Source organism: Centroberyx gerrardi, chromosome 20 (genome assembly GCF_048128805.1).
Source record: "Centroberyx gerrardi isolate f3 chromosome 20, fCenGer3.hap1.cur.20231027, whole genome shotgun sequence".
Taxonomy (NCBI): domain Eukaryota; kingdom Metazoa; phylum Chordata; class Actinopteri; order Beryciformes; family Berycidae; genus Centroberyx; species Centroberyx gerrardi.
Window position 1 is genome coordinate 23,079,779 of NC_136016.1, and position 23,959 is coordinate 23,103,737.

Below are 23,959 nucleotides of genomic sequence, written 5' to 3' on the forward strand. Positions count from 1 at the left end.
CAAGAGGTATTTTTTTCAGTGTGTGGTTTGATTTTGGTTTAATCTCACAGCAGTTCCAGCAACAACCACTAGGCTGCAGCATCTGTCCACCAACTGTGGAAACAACTGAGTTTACAGTAATAGCAGAAAGATGTGAAGTTCACCAATTATAGATGAATGTGAGACGAGATGATGAAAACAGTGAGATGAATGCAGTAAATGTGTTAATATGTAATATGTACACTACCAGTCAAAAGTTTGGACACACCACATTTTTCTTTATTTTTACTTTTTTCCACATTTTAGAATAACAGTAAAGGCGTCAAAACTATGAAATAACACAAATGGAATTATGCAGCGACCAAAAAAGTGTTAAACAAATCTTACACTATCTTATATTTTAGATTCTTTAAAGTAGCCGCCCTTTGCCTTGATGGAAAGGCAAAGGCTTTGGAAAGAAATTCATACATAGGATCAACTTCACTATTTATATTTGTCTAAGAAACTCATTTCAAGCATTTAAGCAGAAGCCTTTAGATCAAAATGGCTTTAAGAGAATGAAAAACAGAGAACATTCAGTCAGGTGGGTCCAGACTGTGGACTGGTACTGTAGATTTAAAACACAGTAGGTTGTGTAAGTGGTAAAACTAATCTCTTTACAGCAGAAAGGAGGTTTGACAGTTTGTGAAGACCAGGTTCATACTGTACTCTGCCTCACCCGTCACTTCATCTATTGCCCTTTTTATCCTCCACCACTCCCATTTCATGGCGGCAAAAGTGTTTGGGCAGATAAAGATTACTTAATAAAACTACCTAATCTCTGTTTTTCCCCATGTTTCCAGACTGAGATTATATTCAATAAAGTGGTCAGCATGTAGTCAAAAACTCTAAATGTGTACAAACCATACTGACATTTTTCCATTCCAATATATATCAATTTCAATGTAAACCTAGATCTATAGGGATTCAGATGTGACTGCACTTGTCTCTAAATTACTCTGAAACGTTATGGAATAACACATTGGCTAAATCACTGCAAATAAACAAAAGTCTAAATCTATGGGGAAATTAAAGGAGTCTCAGTAAGATCTCAAGGGTCTTGTAATATTTATGAGTTTGTCTGCTTGTCGACTTTGAGACGTCACTGCAGGGTAAGAATCTCTTGACTTCATGCTAAAATGCAGCTTTATTGAATATAATCTCGTAATCTGTCCAAATACTTTTGGCAGTCAGAATCGAGTGGGCCGTGTACAAAACTAGTTCTTCAAAGCTTCATCTGATACGACTAAAAATACCCTCCAATTAAAGCAGATGGTCTGCAGTTTAACGTCATGCTCACTGGGCCTGTTCAGATGCAGAGTAACAAGCGTATGGAGCCGAAGCATCGAACGGCGTGTCCCCGTCCAAATATCTGACTGCAACATGTGTCCTGATTAAATCCCAGAGTGTATGCAACATGTACAGTTCTCTCAGTTCATTTTGTTCTATACTGTGCCCTCTATAGCTCCCCACTAGCTGGGATTGGCATTATATAACGCCATTTTCTGAAAGTGAAAGGGAGCAGATTGGGATGTTCTGCTAATCCCACGAGTTCAGACTGTCACACAGCGGCATCAAAAGAGTTTTCAGCCAGAGCTAAAGAGCAGTTTCAAATCGACAGGCAGGTGAAGGCCCTGAAGATGAAACGCTGCCTAGTCACATCCCTTAGTGTAGTGTAAACACGTAAAGTGGAGTTTTAGTTATACAAACATTTCTTGGAGGCAGAAGTAATCTCACTGTTGTCTCATTGTCAGAGTTAAACCTCACTGGGCGGAGCACAAGTTAGCTAACTGGCAAACTTGAATGGCAAATAAGGAACTCTGGTCAAAATATAAAGAATATAAACGGCAAAGACTTTTCATTCATTCATGACCATGGATGTTGAAGGTCAGCAGCTAGCTAACTAGCTTACCTAGATAGCTATAGGCTAGTATGGCTAGTTTGAACTTGAAGGTCAGCTAGCTAACTAGCTAACCTAGATAACTTCATATGATAGATTGTATTTTTTCAGTTAGCAGCAGAGCGCTAGGCTTCATAATATTAGCTTCCTCCTCTCTTACCTCTTGTCTTTTTCACTGGGCTTCAGTCTAATGTTACTTAGCCAGAAAAACGGTGGTTCTTTGGCTCCGCCCACTGAGGTTTAACTCAACCAATCAGATCATCTCTGCCTCCAGAGCAGCTCGGCCTCTGAGAAATGTTTGTAGAACGAAAACTCGGAGCAATCTGCTGTAAATACACTGAATGGTGAACTTTGTACCAAAATAATCATTTTTATTTTCCCTTTTCAGTCTCTTTTACTTGATTAATTATTAGTAGAAGCCTAGAGGCTGCAAATATGTTTCTAAAATTCCATTAATCATCTCGGGAACCCAGTTTGGGTTTTAAGTCCCAGACTGAGAACCTGCTGAACCTGACATGTCTTCTTTAACCCCAACCACTCTTTCTTCTCCATTTCTTTGTATCTTACCACTCCTCTATATTTTTCTTTATCTCGTTTCTCCTTACCCTCCCTACTGTGACTGTCTTTCTTTTGTTCATGTCACTATTATACAAGACAGTTAATTTTTAGAGTTTTTTATTCATAGTTTTTGCACATTTTGGGTTAAATAAGACATTCTTAATGCACACTCTCATTATATATTAATGTCTTTACACAATATTGGATTTTAGAAAGAAAACAATATGAAGCAACATTTTGTAATCATTTGTGTGATTTTGCATGATGACATTGTTGCCAAAAAGTCCAAAAGTGTATAAAAATGGATTCAGCTCTTATTTTTATCTCTGAAATAAAATAATGGCATTTGATTGTCTGCAAGCAAATGTTTCTTTGGTTGTCGAAACCAATATTACTCCAAATAACATAACCCCTGCATACAGTGTAATTGTGATTTAGACGAGTAAATGGGACAAAAAATTACAAAGGCTGGTTATGATTTTGCTGATTTGTGTTCCCATTCATAAAACACTGATCCAGAGGTGAAAACAATCAGCATGAATCACATAACACATAAAATAACTAAAGCTATGCCATTTGTTGGACGCTTTTTCATCCAAAGCGCCTTACAGTACCATGAATCAAACATTTTGAGCAAGAGGTTGGAATCAAACGCCCAAACATGACGGTGTTAATGCCACTTTCTACCCATACAGCAGTGACTCTCAACCTTTTTCATATCAAGGACCCTAATTTAGTCCACATTAGGGCCACGGACCCCCATTTGATGAGATTTGGTGTCTCTGACCCAAATCTGAGAATATTTTTATTGGTAGATATGATTTTGTCCAGAATTCCTTAACTATCTGTAGAGAGAGAAACAGTGAAACTATGATCAAAATGGTCATTCTTCTACATTTTGCTGGGGAACAATTTGCTGGGGAACCCCCTCAAGGACCCCTGGTGGTCCCCGGACCCCACGTTGAGAACCACTGCCGTACAGGACCACAAAGTCAGGCTTACAGTTGACATCCCAGACACTGAGCTGACAGGTTCGTCTGCATGGACTGACTTGAAGGTTTCTAGTCAGATCTTCAGTGATTCTTTAGCCATCAGATCGGCTGCCAGGTCCGGCCTGAACACGACAAACTCTGTCTGTTGACAACCTGAAACTTACATAACATAAAACAGCACAGGCAAAACAAAATACATAATACGTGGTCATAATACTCTGTGGCGTTCACCGTTTAATCCCACAAACACGAAATATAGGGGTGGAATATCTGTGCTATTCATATTGCGGATGAGACGCAGCCATTGGTGGCTTTGGTTGGCTGGCTGGGAACTGAGATGTCCAGACCTTGTTTTTTTATGTAAGAGGATTTAGCCTGGTGAGGCCCTCTGTGGCACGAGTCCTCTAAAGACTCGGTGTTGTATCATCTCTTAGGGTTTTGCCAGAGCCAATGAGCAGAGGGGATGGATGCGCTGGCCTGATGTGGGAGGCGAGAGTCTTTTCGGTCGCGGAGGATCGTCATTTCACGAAAGGAAGGAAGCTTAAGTCAGCTGCTAAGCAGGCAAAGGTGCTGGATGAGCTTGCCTTTTTTGCACTGCAGCATGCAGTATCTCTTCAGAGCTATTTTCTCCCGACATGTTGAATAGATCCCACGCCCTTTAGGGCTGAGCAGCATTTTAATAAACATCAAGAAATTAAACTGCATCAAACAATAATGTTGTTACTTTTATTGAGGATTTGCATGTCAATTTTTTTGCTTGAGAATGTTTGGTTACACTTTATTTGGATGGTCCAATGTTGATACTCAACTTCCTATCAAGTGACTATAATGTGTCACTATAAGTCTACTGAGTTTCAAGTGAATCTCACAATTGTGTGAAAAGCAGTCTATAAATATTCAGTGTCTGGGTTAGGGTTAATTTTAGGGTTAGGGTTAGGCTAAGGTCAAGTGAAATTGGGTTAGGGTTAGGACACTTTGTTGAACATCTACTCTCTGTCACCTGATAGTTCGATGGGGGATCAACATTGGACTATCCAAATAAAGTGTTACCGAGTTTTTTTGCTGTAAGAAAGCACCACTGAGTCAGTTGTAAGGATAAAACCATATTTCGTGATATTTCTTCAGTCTGTAGATGGGTGGCAGAGAAGAGAGCCACTTGGCAGTATCAAGTGTAATATCCTGTGGTGGTCTTTCCAAAAAACACCTTTTTAAGTTACAATTACATCACATCACCTAGAAAATGTTCTTATTCAAATAAAAACAGTGTGGAAGTATCAGGGTTTCATAAAATCTTTCAGGACAATGTGGTGTTGACATTCAACACTAACAGTCAGAACTTACACCATTTGGTGGACACTTTCATCAAAAGCGTCTTACAGTACCATGAGTGCATACATTTTAAGTATGGGTGGTGAATTGAACTCTGGCAGTGTTAGTGCCTTGCTCTACCCATTGAGCCCTATAGGACCAATAAACAGTCTCAGCTTCATCTGAACAGGGAACCAAAGGAGCTAATGAACTCTTTGTGGCTAGGAGGGTGATGAAGGGATGGAAACAATGGAGTAAGGCCAGTGATTGATTGTACATGTGACACATGCAGTCTGCAGAAAAGGGAGCAGGAAACAAACCCATTCATAGAGGGAAGCAAGAGAGAGACATAGAAACTCAATTAAATTACCAGAAGTCCATTGTCACTGAACTTTGCTGCTTCTAGTTTTAACTGGCATTCATTCCACTGGACTCAAAGGTTTGGAAAACTTCATTTTGACTGGATGATATCTTTGAACCAATGGGAAGATTGCTCGGCCCAAATTTGAAGTTTTTTTTCCTAAGAAGAATGGAAAGAGTGTGAGAACTCTTGTTGTGGATGTCAACCGCCCCAAAACTAAAGAAGAAGTGTTGTTGTAGCTATAGAGTGCTTTCGGGTGACATAATACACCCTCTGGCGGCCATATTGATTTGATTTGAGCACTAGCTAATGTATCGAGTACAAGCTTGCATTAGTAGTGGCTAGTAGTCGCACACTAACATTAACATTACTTGATTTGCTAAATTAGCCTGCTGGCTAGTCAGCTAGCAACAAAGTCAAAAACCAACTGTTTGTTCAGGTTATAGAGCTAAATCTTCTCAAGCTTCAACAAATCTACCTTATTGGACCATTCACTTTTACTTGAACATTACTGAATTGACACACAACAATCTTTTTTCAAGTATCTTTTTTTCCAGCCAGGTTGTTATGTATTTAGAGATTATTTGTGCACAGCTAATTGTCCACTGGACCTCTATGATGGTGCCAGCTGTGGTTGTGCAGAGATTTGAGAAGCAACTGCAAAGCCTCTATTAGCTTGGAGTCAGTAATGAGGAGGTTGAGATTGCTCTGACCACAGCAGCCCCTTAATTGAATCAACTAATCATAGGTTGGTGTGTTGATGTCACTCCGCTGATTCACTTCCACACTGCAGACTGAACACCAACTGGCAATGTTTTAATTCCAGTTATTTATCAACTTAGTCTTGCTACTTGCTACTGTGGCAATGCAATGAGAGATCCAAGTCCTCCTTGTTGCACCGAACAGTTTGCTTGTCAGGTTGGTGGAGAGATAGCCCTTTCATCGCTACATTTGATCTTTCTTGTGTGCACATGTGGGCCATGGCAATCATGGCTAATGGCTAAGTAAAAGCCCAAATATTTCCATTGTCCATAGGGAATTTCCCTTTTGTGAACCTGTAGGTGACAGGTTCAAATCAGGTCTGTTTGACTTCAGTGGATCCTCAGCAGTCCGTGGCAAGACGTGAACAAGTCCTTTGGCTTGTACATGCTCAGTTTGAACAGGTTGCCCATGTGCTGTCAGTGGGTGGTGGGTGATCCCAGGAATTCAAGGGGCTTCTGGGATTTGTTGTCTTTCCACCAGGTTTGGCCGAGATCCTGGAAGGGAAAAACATGACAATGTTTGAACAAGGGTTTCTGTTTACACTGTGGCCATTCTAAACAATTTGATCATAGTATGCATGGGATCAATGATTATAAAATACAGTGCCTATACCGTATATATTATATACAACCACCTCCCCTATATCTTCATGCAAATGTCAGGCTCATGTTGGGTTGTTGTGCAATAATGATCTATTGTCAGAATGGAATAAACAGATGCTCCCGGCTTGCTCCTCTGTTCCTATACTGTCTCAGCAAAGTGGCAAACCAGATGGTCTTGCATGGTTTCCCCTTCAAACAAACCACCTAGTTTGAAATGATGCTATCAACAGAGGCGGTTCCAGATTCCACATGGTTGCGATCATCCAAAGTCTCTTTGGACACCAACATCTGCTGCTTGACAGTTATGTAAACCTTAAACCATTTAGAGAGGCAACCAAAGAGTTAGGCGGTCACACTTTATTTGGATAGTCCAGTACTGATATCAATTTAGTATCAAGTGACTATAATGTGTCACTAAAAAGTCTACTGAGTTTCAGGTGGTACAATAGTGTGAAAAGTAGTCTATGTTGTGTTGGGGTTAGAGTTAATCTTAGGGTTAGGGTTAGAAATGGGTCAAATAGGGTTAGGGTTACATAGTTTAGAGATGCAGCAAATAGGCAAGTAACACTTTCTAGAACTTGTCCTTTATATCACCCGATAGTTTAGTATCAACATTGGATTATTCAAATAAAGAGTCATCAGTTAGGCCTATTCCACTGCAACCTACTTTCCATGTGTCCCCAGCATACGTCAAAGGGATGAATGACGAACATACGTCTATCCATCTATCCATCCATTCATTATTTCCCTGTCCAGTGAGGTTTTATGTTGTCCATCTCTCTGATGGAGGGAGGGTGTGGGTGGGATCAAGCTGGGGATTTACAGGCTGTGGCAGAGGTTTGCGCAGCAGGGCAAAGTGCTTAGAGTCTGGGACTACTGTGCCCAGTGTGAGGGGGAGGGGAGCAGCAGAGATGGACAGTATTATCACTGTACCACACTTTGGAGCTCTGTGGGTAGGATGGCATGTTCGGCTCCATCCTGCACTGTCCTGAGTGTCTAACAGTTAAGGTATTTTACACTAAGGGAGCATCATTGCTTTATCACTGTGTAAGCTGCTTCAAGAGCTTGTGAAAGCACCAGGCATCATCAAGTGCAGGTTGGAGATTTAGTATACAAATATTTCTAGAAGAGAAGAGCTGCACTGCAGGCAGAAATAATCTCATTGGTTAAACCTCAATGTGCGTAGCCAAAGAACCACAGAGTGCAAGTTAGCTAATTGCCAAACGTTAATGGCAAAAAAGGAACTCTGGTGAAAATATAAAGAATATAAATGGCAATGACTTTTCATTCATTTATGACCATGGCATGATGTTGAATGTCAGCAGCTAGCTAACTAGCTTACCTAGATAACTTAGTATGGATAGATTGTATTTTTTCAGTTAGCAGCAGAGCGCTAGGCTTCATAATATTAGCTTCCTCCTCTCTTAACTCTAGTCTTCTTAACTGGGCTTAAGTCTAACGTTAGCCAGAAAAACTGTGGTTCTTTGGCTCTGCCCACTGACATTTAACTTGACCAATCTGATTATTTCTGCCTCCAGAGCAGCGCTGCCTCTGAGAAATGTTGTAGAACTAAAACTACAGTGCTGCCCATTACTCATTTCATGAGTCAGTCTTTAAGAGAGATGCGGGCAGGCAATACAATACCATCTATACCATCTGATTATAAGACTCACAAATGATGTGCCAGTAGGTGGAGCCGATATGTAAAGCTGCATGTAGATTTACGTGGAGGCTCAGCTGGATTTACAGGGAAACATGTTGCCAAGCAACATTCCAACCCCATGTGATTTATGATGTTTCTGCTGTAAAAGTAGTTATCCTCTCAAAATCTTATTCAGTATGGCCAGAAGACACAAACAGCTGTGGTGAATGTAGCCAAACACACAGTGACATTTGGCATGTACGTGTGTGTGTGTGTGTGTGTGTGTGTGTGTGTGTGTGCACGCATGCATGTCCATGTGTATGTGTGTATGTACAGTCATAGCCTTCATTGTGCATGTCACTCATCACACATCTACATCTAACTAATCCATCAATCTTTCATTAGTATTACAATCACTGCTGCATCCTAATGTTTCTCAGATGTTGGAAAGTAGAACTGAAAAGATTTATTGTGTCCTGAATCTCGTGTCTCTCAGACAAGTGAAGTGAGATCACTGATTTCATCTCCTGACAGCTGAAAAAGGAACAAAAATTGAATTATTTTATAAAGGCTATTTCTCTAAAGGAAAAATCCACCCTAAAACACTTTAACATTGTTTAAAAGAAATGTCTTATTCCTGTGGATAACCGGCCAATTGTAGACGAGGTGACGTCACCTCCAGATATTTCCAACGCAGCTACAATGGAGTTTGATATGAGAAAATGTTTCAGGATGTAAAACATCAGCGGTAAACGTCAGGTTTTGGTGTCAGTCCCTCAGAATCAAAGAGCGAGGGCTTCTTTCTAGAGCCGCCATTTTGCACCGAGAGACGTTCAACAATCATACAGGGAGAAATCCATCGTAGAAGAGGAGAGAGACCAGTTTCTCCACCCACAGGAGCAGGAGAGAGACCAGAATGCACTGCAGGAGCAGGAGAGAGACCAGAATGCACTGCAGCAGAGAGACGGGCTGGGGTTTGAGGAAGGGATGCGGCTGAGATTGTGGGAAAAGTAGAAGTAGACGAGGCAGGTTGAGGGAAAGTGGGTTCACCAGAAAAGTAAACACCACAACAACATCACAAAATAACTCCTGGAATGTGTTGAACATCACAGATTGATGAGATCTAACTGTTTTTAAGGGTGGACTTTTCCTTTTAATGTGTATGTGAGCATGCAGTTGTGCAGGTGTCTGTCAGTCAGTGGCAGCTGCTGTGTGTGGGTGGTCCAGGGTTTCCCTTTCCTCAATGTCTTCTCTCAGTCTATTTCATTTACTTCAGTCTAGTTCATTTCCACTTTCCTTTCCAAGATTATGTTGCTTAATTAACAAACAACCAAATGCAACGCTTAAACCAAGTAAACTCGGTTTTAACTTTAATTTAACTCCACTAAACATAATGGGTTCAGTCAGCTGGTCAGACTGGACTGACTGTGTCACCACTGGCCTCAATATCGGTCCCAGTTCACTCCAGCACACAACATATGAATAATAATTGATTCCCATGCATTTGCTAATGCATGATGGATTAGAGTTCGAACGCACACTGGCACAGCACAGTACGTGTGGGATGAACAGATGCCCTTGACACACAATGGCCTCTAATACACACATGCAGAAATGCATCTATGCACTAGGATTCAGCTGATAAGGCCAGTATTGATCCCTGATGGCTTTGGATTGATTGACATTTTGTGCCGTTATTCATTATCTTTAAATTTGATCATTTTCATGCCAAAAAAAATCCAAGTATTCAGTGTTTCCTCCAGAGTTGTCTTCTTGTCAGGGTGGAAAAGCCTCTGAAACAGCAGTTAGAGCATCATGGGACACTAAAACTCTCCATTGAAACACAGACTAATGAAATTCTGTTTTTCTGTATCTGTGGTCAGGAGGAACCTCCATCATATCAGAGTGAAGCAACACTGACTGGCCTATATCTGATTTTTAATAAAAGGCCAATATCAGCAAACCAATTGATCGCTCTAACCCTAACATGCACACACACACACACACACACACACACACACACACACACACATTGCTTACCTCTTGCTTACCAACTGGCAATTTATGAACATCATCTAGGAAATTTAAAAAACAAAAAAAAGTCCAGGACTACAAAGTGATACAGCAGCACTTCATGGTCATCAGTCATAACTCTCCTCGCTTCAACTTTCCTCTTCCTCTTCCTCTCCCTCTTCCTCTTCCCTCAGACAAGCGTACTCCTCTTCTCCCTCTCTCTCTCCCTCTCTCTCTCCCTCTCCCTCTCCCTCTCCCTCTCCCGGTCCCGGTCTCGCTCTCTGTCCCGGCTCAGGTCGGGCGTGGGCGGCTCGGCGTGGCCGGCCGTGTTGTTGGGCTCGTAGCGGGACGAGGCCGGCGAGTTCTGCATGACCACCAGGCGGATGGGCGACTGGCTGGGCGGCGCCGGCGGCTCGGGCGCGTACTCCTTGGTGGGGTCCTTGCCCCGGCAGTCGTACAGGATGCAGGAGATGAGGAAGACCAGGAGCAGGATGACATAGCTGGCGACCAGGATGATGAGGTTCAGGGTGACGGGGTCAATCTCCAGGTAGAATTCCATGAAACCCATGGTGCCGCTTCATATCTCGCCCGGCACCCGAGGGGAAGACGGAGAGCGCCCGGAGGATCCAGAGCAAGGAGGAGAAGGGATGGGAGATGCGGGGAAAGAGAGAGAGAGAGAGAGATTTTGGAGTGAAAGGGATGAGTTTTTTTTTTTTTTTTTACGTCCAGAGGCGCATGGAGAGACGGCACGAAAAAGAGCGAGAGGCGACCGTCAGTTACGAAGGGCGAGGGACGGACAGCTGGCTGGAAAGAGAGAGAGAGAAGAGCGAAAGACAGCGGGCGGGACGGCATCAGAAATGAAATGAGAGGGATCAGCTGAGAGAGAGAGTGACAGAGAGAGAGAGAGAGAGAGAGAGAGAGAGAGAGAGAGAGAGAGAGGGGCAGTGACAGCAGGACAGGGTGGATATGAAGGCTTTGTGCTTAAAGGACGTTAATCCTCGCTGCTCCTCCAACCTTGAATTTCTGCAGCCAATGATTAAAGCTGCTCAGTTTAATAACTTAAGCCACCATTTTAATTTTGCCAACTGCACATACAGTGGCGGGGCGGAGCGGGCCAAATTATACACTGCAAAATGGAGGACGGGACTTCATAACTGTCCCACACACACACACACACACACACACACACACACACACACCTGTCAGCCTGCCACGAGCGTCACTTTGGGGATTTTGGGGAATCATGTAATATGTATTAAATAACTGCTTCATTATGTCACTGGAGGTGATTAATTTTCGATTTTAAATCAAATTAGATTAAAAGCACACGAGGTCACACGACAGGCCGTGTTCCAGCTCTAAACATGTAGTGTTTTTTACATTTTTATTTTTTTAGTGTTAGCATGTTAGTGCGTCCCGGTATCGCTGCTAACACGTCAGCGCATCCCGAGCTTACCCAGCATCCTCGGTTCATCTCAGCTGATGAGACTTCATCAAATCAAGTGTGGAAAAGACCTGCTGCCACTTTTTATCATCGCTGTGACCTTTTGTGTCGCGGCATCAAGAGAGTGAAGTGGCTTTTTGTATTTTCTATAAGCCCATATGGATTTGATTAGAGAGAGAGAGGAAGGGAGAGGCAAAGTGTTTCTTTAATCTGTACTGGGACCATATGTTGATCTTTTTATCACAGTGGAAGAACATAGGTAGTTCGACTGAAATGGGTTTTTGAAAGCCAATACTGATATTTTTATCAGCATATAATATATTATAATTGTAAATAGGCGAATAAAGGTGGGAGACAGGACTTTGACAAAGCAGATTCTGTCAATATATAAAAAAACAAGTCTCTCTCTCTCTTTTTTCCGCCTATTTACAATTATTGGTCGTATTATTATTACGTTTCTTCCTCCGATTTTCCTCCGATTTCAGTGTTCCACCTGTTCAGACTGAAAGGTTTAATAAACATAAAGAAAGAGATTCACTTCAAAACAATTCAGCAGCAGGACTAGTTTTTTATATATTGTCAGAATCTGCTTTGTCGGCGTTCCTTTATGTGCTAGAAGTGATTTTCAGACTGTTCCTCCAGACAGCGGCAGTGAATGGAGAGAGAAAAAAACACAATTCTCACAGAATCACAGAATCACTGATTTTGGGGTTTTATCATGGAGGAAGAGACACAACCCAAGATACTACCAGAGCTACACAGAGATTTAAACTAGATGTAGACAGAAGTAAATGGACTACAACTCTAAATGACACCAGTATTCTTCTTCGTTTGGCCAAAACACTTATTCAATGGAAGGGAAACTCTAGGATACATTACTGCCTTTAAATGAATAGTTAATTTACAAAAAAAACAAAAACATTATTGAACAATTAAATGCATAAATAAAATGTGCAAAGAGAATCAAATGTCATGTCAGGTTTTCCAGTCTGTTTTTCTGTATCTGTGGTCAGGAGTTAGAGACACTGATATCTGATATTGGATATTTAACAATAAAAGCCCAATATTGGAGATATACAGTATATATCAATCTAGGCCTAGTTCAGAACTGTTGATTTTAGGTTTGGTGTGTTCCTGTCTGTGTTTATGTATTTGTATCCGTGTACATGCATGCACATCCCTGTATGTATGTATTTTCATGTCTATGCTCCTGTGTGTGTGCTCAAATGTTTGCATGCACATGGTTACATCTGTATACGTGCATGTGTGTGTGTGATTGTGTGTGTGTGTGTGCGTGTGTGCGTGTGTGTCTGAGCTGACAGGACATGCGTGTCGGTCGTCGCTCAGGACGGAGCGTCAGGCAGCGATGACGAAAACAAGGGATTAAATATCGGAAATCTTTCCTCTGACGTGGTGCAGAATAAACGGAGCGGAGAACAGAGCAACCAAATCTGCTTTCAGCCAAATCTCACTGACCGTATGACTCGCATACAGATCTGCTGCTGCGGCCATGTAGAGGGAAGAATATAGAATTTAGAATATAGAATTTAGAATATAGAATTTACCTGCAATAGATTATACACAAGAGAAGTTTTAATCTGTGAGATCCTCGTTTGGTTGATTCAGTCTCCATCTTTTGTCCCTCAGCCTCACTGTGGTGTTTCTGCACTGCACTTCCCACAGATCACCTGTCAATCAAACAGTGTGGGCGGAGCTTGGATTTTCTGTTGCTGCAGTTTGAGTTTCTCTTTTCTTTGTCTGTTCAGTCATGGTGGCTATCACTGCTCATGCTAACTACCCAGTTCTTCTTCTTCTTCTGTTGATTCCAAACAACAAATGTCTCTCAAGCAACTAATTACCAGACCATTCCTTGTAACTTCTGATGGCTGAAATGACAGAAAATCGTATGACGATACTTCTTGGGAATAAGGTCAAATTGCAGCAATAGTTCAGCAAGTACGCAGTGAAAAGTGGGATTCAAAAGTCTGGAAAAAATCAAAACGCAAAAAAGAGAGAGTCATGTGTCACGTTTGAACCACAAGAAGAAGACTCTGAAGTCTGTGGTTGAAACGTGCTGCTTGTGTGATTTATTTGTATACTTCAGTAATCTTGTTTGCAACTTTATGCGCTCTCTTTTTGCATCGTGACTTCTGCAGCGGCGACGTCTGTGTGAGCAGAAAGTGTTCAGTCAGATTAAACTGTCTGTCAGCCTCTGTCCGTAAACCTCTCAACCCTCCTCCTGTCTAAATAAAACGCAGAGAAATGAAAGGAGGATGTCCAGTCTCTTGTAAAATAACAGAATCAGGAAATACCTTTCAAACCTCGGACACCTCACTACTGTCCTGACAGCAGATGGTGAGCGGTGAAAAAAATAACAAGGCGGGGGTAAAAATAACAGAGCCGGAGAAATATAGCAAAGCGGATATTAGACTGTGGGGAGAGGACACCCAGACAGGCTGCACTGACCTGCTGATGGTATACAGCCCCTGTCTCTGTGGATCGACCTGACCCACTAAACAGGACTGACACAGGCCTTCTGCATGCACCACTGTGTGTGTGTGTGTGTGTGTGTGTGTGTGTGTATCAAGGTGAGAAGTTAACAGAGGCTCGGGGCAAAGATTACCTTGACAGTTCTTATGGCCGTGAAATTAAAAATGAGGGCGGAAACAAATGCCTCCGATAATTAGGAGGCATTTGGAGGCAAATTAGGAGTAACTATTTTTTTGCATTTCACCCTGTATTGTTCCCTGTGGGTCACTGTAGGGAATAATTTTTTTTATTTTTTTATATTAATTTATTTTTTTAGTTCCCTAGAGGTCATGTTTAAATACTTCTTAAAATTTCATTCTGTTAATCTTTTAATTTCTATTTAATCTTTACATTTTTATACCATTTTTATCTTGTTTCACGTGTACAAATGTGCTCTTTTTATGTTTATGATTTATGATTTTTGCACCGCACTGTTTTCAGTACACCTTACTGCAAGGATGATAAATAACCAGATGATTCTTAGAGCAGTAGAAGCTGTTGGCACCACGCAGCCAGCAGGAGGAGAAAATACGAACACACACATCCTACTGCAGGTACAGAGAAATCAAACAATCAACATGGTAAAAAAACTCAACAGGAGGGTGAAGACGGAGGCAGAGAGTCTTCTGGAAGGCCTGCTGACAGTTTCCAGCAGTGGGAAAACAGTTGAAACAAACCTTAGTGCTACAGTTTATTTTTGTCAATATGCAACGCAAATGTATGACTTCATAGTTTAATAAAAAAGGACCAAAATGCCCCTAAAAATCTGAAAGAAAATGTAATTTATTTTCTTGGTGTGCATGTGTTGACGTTTTCATCTACAACGATTTAACACCTAGCACTTTATATTGTAGCACTTTACTTGGATTGGGATTTACTCACTTTAATTGGATTGGGACTTACTGATATGCTTTTAATACTTCAGTATGGCAGTTGTGACTCTATTTTGCCCCTGATCTGTTGTTTATCTGAGTTATTTGTCTTTTATTGATGTGATGTCTTTGCCACATGTTGTTTTATGTGTTCTTATGAGTATTTCAAATCCTGGCTGCAAAGCAAATTTCCCTCCGGACAAAAAAGTTGAAAGTTGAACAAGTTGAAGTTATATTTGTACATTTTAGGTATTTACCTGATAATATTACCCAGAGTAAATTGCAGCAAAGGATCATGGGGTGTTTGACAGGACACACAGTAGCTGTTAATGGACAACAAATGTGACTTTCGGTTATGGGACAGTCTGTAACCGCAAGGCCGTCCTGTCACCGAGTGTGTCCGTGTGTGTGTGTGTGTGTGTGTGTGTGTGTGAGCCTGCCTGTGCAGATGTGGCGGATAAAGTCCTGTCAGGAATCAGGCTAATTCCTTGCACAGTCAAACAACATCGCCCTTCTCCATCTGTGGAGGTTTTTCTGCCTCGGCCTGATGGACGGGTGAAAAGCGCGGCTTAGGCAGGCAGGCAGCAGATGGAGCGCTCGCCCTGAAAGACTCGGTGAAAAAAGCTTTTTCAGACCGGCATCTGAAAGAGGCCAACACAAGGTCATACTGGGACACATTCGGTCTACGAAGACTGAAGCGAACCTTGACCTCGGCCGTATCGATTCAGGCTGCGTTCACACCCATCATGTTCTGATCGGTTTCTCTGAACTCTGCAGTGTTTCCTTCTTTAGTTCAGTTGGTTTCTCCAGGTGAGAACAATGACCTTTGAACTCTCCAAGAGTTTCAGTCCTCTAACAAGAGAACTGCGGTGCGGTTCGTTAATCCAACCGACTACAGGAAACCACCCCGAAACGCAAGGGATTATGGGTAGAAGGAGACGGATGCGGTTGCTCATGCTTGGAAAGCCTAGCAGAACAAAATGAAGTCTGGACTGATGCTCATATTCAGCTGTTTCTGCGTGTGTTCTTAACTGGTATGAACACCACAGAAGAAGAGACAGACGAGTCCATCATGTTAGATCAAATTACAGCAGAGGTGTCACCAAGTCAACTTGTTGAAGTCCCAAGTCAGTCTCAAGTCTTTAGGCACAAGTCTCAAGTCTTGAGGCACAAGTCTCAAGTCAAGTCCCAAATCTAAATGTAGATTAGCAAGTCCAAGTCAAGTCATTAATGTCAAGTCTCAAGTCTAAATGTAGAACAGCAAGTCAAGTCAGAACAAATCAAGAGTCCAGTATCAATTTAATATCTTAAAGAAAACTAAATATCTAGGACTTTTCAATGCAATATGGTTTTAATAGGATAAAAACTTGGTAAGAGCATCATGAGTTTGATTTCTATAATCAGTTTCAACTTCAATAAATTCAATCATTCCATACAAATTCAGAAAACAGAATTTAAATTCAGTCGTCCGCTGGAACAAATCTCATCACTTTCAATCTAAGTCATTTACACAAACACAAGATCTCAAGTCAAGACTTTAGAAACCTTTTCAAGTCATCAAAGTACAAGTCAGAGTCAAGTCCCAAGTCACCAGAACCCAAGTCAAGTCAAGTCTCAAGTCTTCTCCTCATGCACCAAGTCGAGTCCCCACCTCTGAATTACAGGAACTGGTATCAGATTTGTTTTGAACCTCTAACCTGGCAGGATGACAGGTTAAAACTCTGTCCAATAAACACGCTACTTGTGAGTCATGTGACTTCTGTGTTTCGGCAGTGTGAACCTGAACAAACTAAACACAAAAATGGAACAAGGTAAAGTTTTCCACTTAGTAGGTCACGACTGCAGGTGTGATCGCAGCCTTAGACTAACGCTTCCACTGCATCTCACCCAGTAACGTTCGACCTCACCATCAATCCACTCAACAGTTCACAGCCCATCAGTTCCTGGACTCACATGCATTTGCAATTGTGTTGTAGCAGAGGAAGCGGAGTCACCTCTGTGCGTCAAAGCTGTCATGTAAAGCACAGCGCTCTTATCACAACTCTCCTTTCTTAAGGGACCGGCTGACTGGAGGAGCGACAGCGAGCGACAATGCAGCTGATGGCAATCGCACTTCTTTTTACGGGGCTGCCATTCTTTTCAAACACAATGTGCGCTTCCTGGAACGACCCGCCGCTGCTGCGCACGCCCCTCCCGCCCCTCCCGCCCGTCCCAGCACCCACCAGAGACCGGGACGTAACAGTACACCCCATTATTTCAATAAGCCTTTAAATCCGTCATCACACGGGCCAAATGAAAGAAACAGACGCAGAGAAAAAGTTTGGGGAGGAAAAAAAGGATTTTAGAAGTATGAAAGGAAGGGCCTCTCCCTTGTTAATGGGACCTTTCAGGGCCTCGCTGCCATTGTTAGCTGTGCACAGTGGCTGCTGTGTTGGTATCAGATGTAAAGTTCTCTATCACAGGATCTTTCCCACCGTAGACAAACTGGAGCCGCTCGGTCCCACAGGCTGAATCCAAGAAGTACAAGTCCATGTCCAAGGAGTTCATGTCAGCCTCTCCGCACTGAATCAAATCCCTCTTTCACGCCCTCCTCTTCTCGCTCTAATATGCTACTGTATGTATAGTGCTGAAATGATTAGTCAATCAATCAACCAAGTAAAAAGTACCAAACATTTGCTGGTTACAGCTTCATAGATGCTTAGATTTGCTGCTTTTCTCTGTTTCATATCATTATAAATTGAATAAAGAGACTCACAGCAAGTCACTGAGCTGAGAGGTTTTACAGCAAGAACCAAAGCAGCTTCTCTGTCTCCTTGCTGCCATGGATTGCTAACATGCTAATGTTGACTAGAAGAGCTAGAGAGAGAAGTACAGTCTGTGATGAAGCTACGTTAGCCTCGTCGCTAACGTTAGCTTCCAGTTGAGTTCTGACAGTTTGCTAACAGACTCATCTGCTCAGTTCTCAAGACAGTGTGACAGACTTTACAGCCTTAATGTCCAGACTTGTGTTGTCACCATAGCAACTAACCCTTAAATTTCCATAATCGCTATTTTATGCGGTACTAGCTAGTAGGCTACCGCATAAAATGGCGACTAGCGGGTCTTGCTAACAGGACACATGGCTGTTGCAGGAATCAGACCTGGATGTTTGGGTTACGGGACGCTCTCTCTTACCACTATTGCCTTATAAACACTCTGCACTAGTTCAATGCTAAACCTCCATGAAAATATAGAGTAGATTACCTGCCATATCTTTCATTTCTTTCATCATTTCACAGGTTTACTTGATGTTGCATCTGAATATATTGATTAAACAAGACTTTTGGAAAAGACACATTCCCAACAGTATGTAGGCCAAAATAGTTCCTCCATGATGTAGAGAAGTGTGGTATGAAAACAAATGCTTTTTAAATGACGTTTTTTAAGAAACACATCTGATTCTAACGAAATTTGGTGTTGTGCCGACGCAAAAAACAAAACAGCCCTTTTTGGGATAGGAGTACTCGTCGAAAATAGTCAAATCTGCATGAAGCTTTGACAAAGACACAATGTTTAACCGTGTCAGTTTTAAAAAATAAAGTGAGCATTATGTATTAAAAAAGAAGACTGTGGTGGCAGTCTGTTCTTGGGAGTTGCTGTCTTCCTCATTCTGTGGGATTTTTCACTCTGAGTCTGAAGATTTGGGAGGAAGTCTCCTTGTTGCTTTTCAATAAAAAGAAGGATATGAAGATTTAACCTTGGCAGCCTAATCACCTCCATAGTTTACGGTTCAGCTTCCCAACAAGAAAATCATTTCCAGGCCTCGATACCTTTAGGGCACGGCTCGGCTCTCAGACCGCTCGCATGGTTTAGAGTCTCAGATATTAATTTTAGAGTTGGAGAACTGTCTGTGAGAGCCTTCTGAAATCAAAGTGTTTTGAAATAAAGCTGTAATTAGCTGATGTTGCTTTTATATCCTTAGATGGAATTTGGAAATGCGCTTGATGGCCGCCTCCTCTGCCTAAAAGGACTCATAAATTTAGCAAAAGAACACTTAGTGCAGCGCTAATGTGTTTTATGTGTTTTCACTTTTCATAAACCTGCCTGTCAGAAATTCTCTGAATAGCCCTGCTGAGCTGAAACTAACCAAATGTTTTAAAATAACTTCAGAAAACATGTTGCTATTCTGGTGTTTTCCACTATAACCTGCTACAGCTGTTAATGTAATAACCTCCCATTAATGTAATAAACCTTTACTGTAATAACAATCTCCAATTAATAGTGTAACAATCCTGTAAAGTTTTCATTGCTGTAATAACAGTTATCTACCAATAACATAACTTTTGTTTTCCTGGTTAACATAATATCTGTTGCATTGTTGTTTTTCATTACAATAATGAGAAAGCTGAAAATTTCAGGTTTAAAAAATGTAAGAACTGAACTGATAATGTAACAATAATCAAAATTCAATACTCAACTGTCACCCATTCACAAATTTGGTTATTAACTGTGATCCTACATCTGAGATGGGATGGAAGAGATCTTTGGTAATCATTGTAAATTAAATTTCAACCTTTTCATTAATAAAATTACCCAATAAAGTAATAATTATTAAATGGCAAAGTATTGCATTAATGGCAAGTAACTTTTATTACACTAACGGGAAATGAATACAGGATTGTGCACTATTATCTGCAAAGTGTTACTGCATTAATGGTTTATTACGTTATGTTTCACGTGTTTTACATGCTTTATGTATTACGTTACATTAAAACTCATTAATGAAAAATGATTTTGTTTACAGGAAATAAAGTATTGTATTAATGGCAAGTCACTTTTATTACATTAACAGAGGATTTGTACACTATTAGCTATTATTACTACTATAGTGTGCGAATTATTTTTGATCTTCTATGCTCTGAGTTTTTGAATTTACGCACCTGATTTTTAGTTTTTTTGGACTTGACAATAAGAGCGCAGACATTTTCACTTACCTAGACAATAAACTGCAAATTGTTACTACATTAATGGTTTATTACGTTAATGGGAAGTTACTCTACAAGCCTGTATGTGCCATCATGCAAATCCTCATATTATTAGTTATTATTATAGCAGTGAAAAGTGTGACTTTCTACAATAATCTATAAAGTATCAGTTTCCAGGTATAGCAGACACTCCAGTCCAGCTAACAGGAGAGCAGAGGCTGCTGGGATACGGAGCGGAGCGGAGGCTGTAATGAGCTGCTGTCTCCTCCTCTGACTGGCTGCAGCGACACACCGATCCTCATTATAAACACACAACACACCCGGCCTGACAGACACAACACCGGTTTGTCTGCGGCTGACGATCTCCCACAATGCTCTGCTGCTGTTAGGTAATTAAGCCTCACCTGCCGAACTCTACTGAGTCTAATGAGCTCATTGATTGTGTGTTTACAGTGGAAGCAATTATAAAAATCCACATTCGTGAATTTATCCTGGGTCTATGCTGTATTAGTGTTCAATTCTGTGTTTCTCACAGGTCTGTAGTATGGAAGCCCATTGAGGACATATTTTCATATATAAGTGATAAGTTAATTTTCTTTGTTTTCTTGAGATATTCAGTTATTTATGTCATTATCTCAAGATAATACATTTTGTTTTCTGAGATAATGAGAGAATTATGTTGTTATCTTGGGAAAACAGAAAATTAACTTCATCACGGAAAAACGGCGGAAGTAAAATGTCGGAAGAAATGTCCTCACTGGGCTTCCATACTGTAGCACTTGAGTCGGGTCTCGAGAACAGTTTTGACGTCTTGGACTCGTCTCGCTCGTGTTTTGTCTCAGTCTTGTCTTGTTTTCGGCCACGATCGGATGTTGACTCGACGTTTTCCCACCCGTCTGAAAATTACGTAATTTTATTGATGTTCAGTTTATTTCCTCCCAGAACTACAACCAATATAAGGGCTTTTAAACCTGTGTTTGAGTTTGTGTTGCTAGCTAGCTTTGTTAAGTCATTAAAGCAATAACGTAACATTATGAGAGGCAAAATCCATCAAAGCAGCGAAAAATACATGATTTGCCTGTTCAAAACGTTGCAGCTGCCTCTGGCCCTGCTCAGTCAGAATACAGCAACACAGCAACGTGTGAACGCATGGTAAGAAACTCCTTCAACATTATTTTTGCATTTGGAAAGTTGACTACATTGATTTTTTGATCTTGGTCTTGAATAGAAATCTGTTTGCTCTGGTCTCGGCCTTTAGTCTGTCCCAGCCCTGTTTGGACCCGGTCTGGACTCGAACTGGAACTGACTTGGACTCGACTAAGCTGGCTTGGACAGTTGGTGACTAGTCGGTTTCTCAACTTGTAACCTCTGAACAGAAAGTAAAACTTCAATGGGGATGGAGCCAAAGTGCGGCAGTAGCTACACAGTGATGCAGTAAAAAGTGGGACTTCTTTAGAAACCTGTTACTGTCCCATCAGTCTGTCTCTGCTGAGCTGCCAGTCTGCAGGAAATCATTAAAGCTGCAGAACACTTGGATCCTGTAGAAATTTAGCATTTATAATTTTGCTTTAATTAACTGACTGTAATGAAACGACATGGGAGCTGGACTCTACTGCAGCTGTGAGGCGTCGAATGTTATCAATCAATCATGCAACACAGGGGCAGAGCGTACGCTATCGCCATGACGACTGTGGTTTGAAAACAGGAAGTTAATGAGAATGGCCTCTGACCCCACAGGACGCCCCCTGCAGATTTACAGTGATAGCATGGATTTGTGTTAGGACCATTATGCTGTTATGGTCATTATGTTGAGCTGCCATTTGCAAGAGATAACCGGCTAAACAGGAATCCTATCTGATGGCGTGTTGGCAGCCATCTTGGATCTAATGATCCTCACAGCAGTAAAACCCAGTGGAGATAAATCAAGTAGAGCAAATCAGGAAGAAGAGAGGAATCAAACATTTGCTTTTTGGAAACAGAGGAATATACTTTACGTTTGAAGTTTTTGCATGTAACAAATTTAGATTTTCTCTTCTTCTGTTTTTTAATAAGTGTATGTCATTGCAGTGTATGTTTATCACTACGCACATTAATAAACCAAACCAAACTAAGCCAGTATTTCATATGCATCAGATCATGCAACAGTGACACAGCAGTTCTGCGATGTCCTCTGCATCATGATATAATCACTGCTGACTACAAAAGGAGATATCTTATGATATTTTATGTATTTATGTATTCAGCCTTCAAGCAACCTTGGCAATGCTGACCATGGTCATCTTGTGAGGGGGGGAAGAGGAGGAGGAGGGGGGGGGGGGGTGTTAGAGGGGTCAGGGGAATTGTTCAAAGTTGTGGTAAAGGGTGTGTAGTAACAGAGAACTCCTTCCTGTTCTCCTCCTGATCCCAGATCCCTTTTAATCTGCCGTTCCCCTTTCCACCTCCCTGCCGCTTTGCGTGCCAGGCCCTTTCCGACCGGTTTGGGGTATGTGTGTATGTGTGTGTGTATGTGTGTGTGTGTGTGTGTGTGTGTGTGTGTGTGGGGGGGGGGTCGGTCGACGCTGCCACTGTGCTACACCTCTGGCTCCCAAATCTGACACTGGCCGGCTTCTCTGTGTCGGGAAGGGAAGGGAAGGGAGGGCCGGTGTGGAACAGGGATTTCCCCTCCTCCCTCCTCCCTCCTCACAGAGTCAATACAGAAAGACAATGGGCTGCTGTCACTCAGGATTCAGACTGCAGGGCCACATGGTTTACTAATGGATAAAACTGAAGTTGTATATTTGTAACGCATCATGTAAATAATACAGTTGGAAGCAGACCTCCAACTAGACGCTTCACGCAGATTGTTGTGCTGCCACAGCATGGCCGAGGTGCACTGGAATTGTTTTTAAAATGTTTTTTTGAACCAACCATGAACAGATTTTTACCTTACATTTTTCCTGTTGAACTCCTTTTTTCATGCAACACATCCACCAAACCCCAGCAGAAGCATCTCTACCCTCTTCTTTTTCCAACTAAACACCTTTCATTTGAGCAGCAGTTCTCAGCCTGCAGGGTCGACGCTCCCCAGCACCATAATCTGCTTTCAACTGATCACACTGCATGAACATCAGCAGAACTAATCGTAAACTGCAATATTGATACAGCAATATACCCAAGAGAGCATTATCTTTACTGTGATTATGGGCAGTGATGCTGCTGGGTACAAGGTGCAGTGAGGTAAATATCCTCAAGTGTATTATGTTTACCAATGCATGTGTACTGTACTGAGTTTTCTTCAGAGATGTGTACATACACAATAAAAACCTGGAGAAAGTATAACGGTCACTAACTAGCGCCCTGGTTTCCACACAGTTGGTATAAGCAGGACTAGCAGTGCTATTGGGATGCAAGGGATTATCTGTGAGTTTCTTGTTTTTCTTGATTTCGGCGACACCTTTCATCATCAGCGGTCGTTGCTTTGGTGTTTTGCACTCAGTGTCGGCACTGGACCAACGTACCGAAATGATAAAGACACTTGATATAGACTGAAGCTTATAAACGATAGCAAAATCTACCAGTGCAAAAGAAATCTTCATCGCTCCTCATCCTCCCTCATCTTCTCATCTTGAGTGTTTTTCATCTTGGGAAGGCGACACAGATGTAGAGATTCATCTGTTGAGTTTCTGTAGGCGTCGCTCTTCTCTTCTCTCTCTGTTCAGCCGTGGTGGCTATCGCTGCTCATGCTAACTACCCAGTTCTTCTTCTTCTTCTGTTTATTTCTGTGCGGCAGAGGGTTTTTCACAGGAAAGAGCTACCAGACACCGGCTGTTTAGAACAGACAGTGGAAAAACTTTATGAACTCGATATAGTTTGGATCACTGCTGTGTTGGAGCAATTGACGATGACTTAAATCTGGCATTTATTTATATTAAAAAGTTGCAGATTATTACTTTAATGGGAATTATCAGCACAGTTGGAATCTTTGACCAATCAGATTGCTTGGTTGAAATGACAT

At 41.6% G+C, this 23,959-nt stretch overlaps 2 protein-coding genes across 2 annotated transcripts in view; both read right to left on the reverse strand.

Annotated features, from left to right (window-relative positions):
• Positions 1-23,959, reverse strand: part of cox11 (cytochrome c oxidase assembly homolog 11 (yeast)) — a 260,956-nt gene that overhangs the window by 111,417 nt on the left and 125,580 nt on the right. The window lies entirely within an intron of this gene.
• smim36 (small integral membrane protein 36) lies at positions 10,347-10,724 on the reverse strand. The gene is made up of 2 exons (XM_071919970.1): positions 10,435-10,724; positions 10,347-10,389 (listed from the first exon to the last, which is right to left on the reverse strand). The coding sequence occupies exons 1-2, from the start codon at positions 10,722-10,724 to the stop codon at positions 10,347-10,349; spliced, it is 333 nt and encodes a 110-aa protein (XP_071776071.1).

What these genes read in the sequence shown, in the direction of transcription:
- smim36 (XM_071919970.1), bottom strand. Translation starts at nt 10,724, where the DNA reads ATGGGTTTCATGGAATTCTACCTGGAGATTGACCCCGTCACCCTGAAC. An exon ending in GACCTGAGCCGGGACAGAGA is followed by an intron (nt 10,390 to 10,434) that starts GCGAGACCGGGA and finishes GGAGAGGGAGAG; the next exon opens with AGAGAGGGAGAGAGAGAGGG.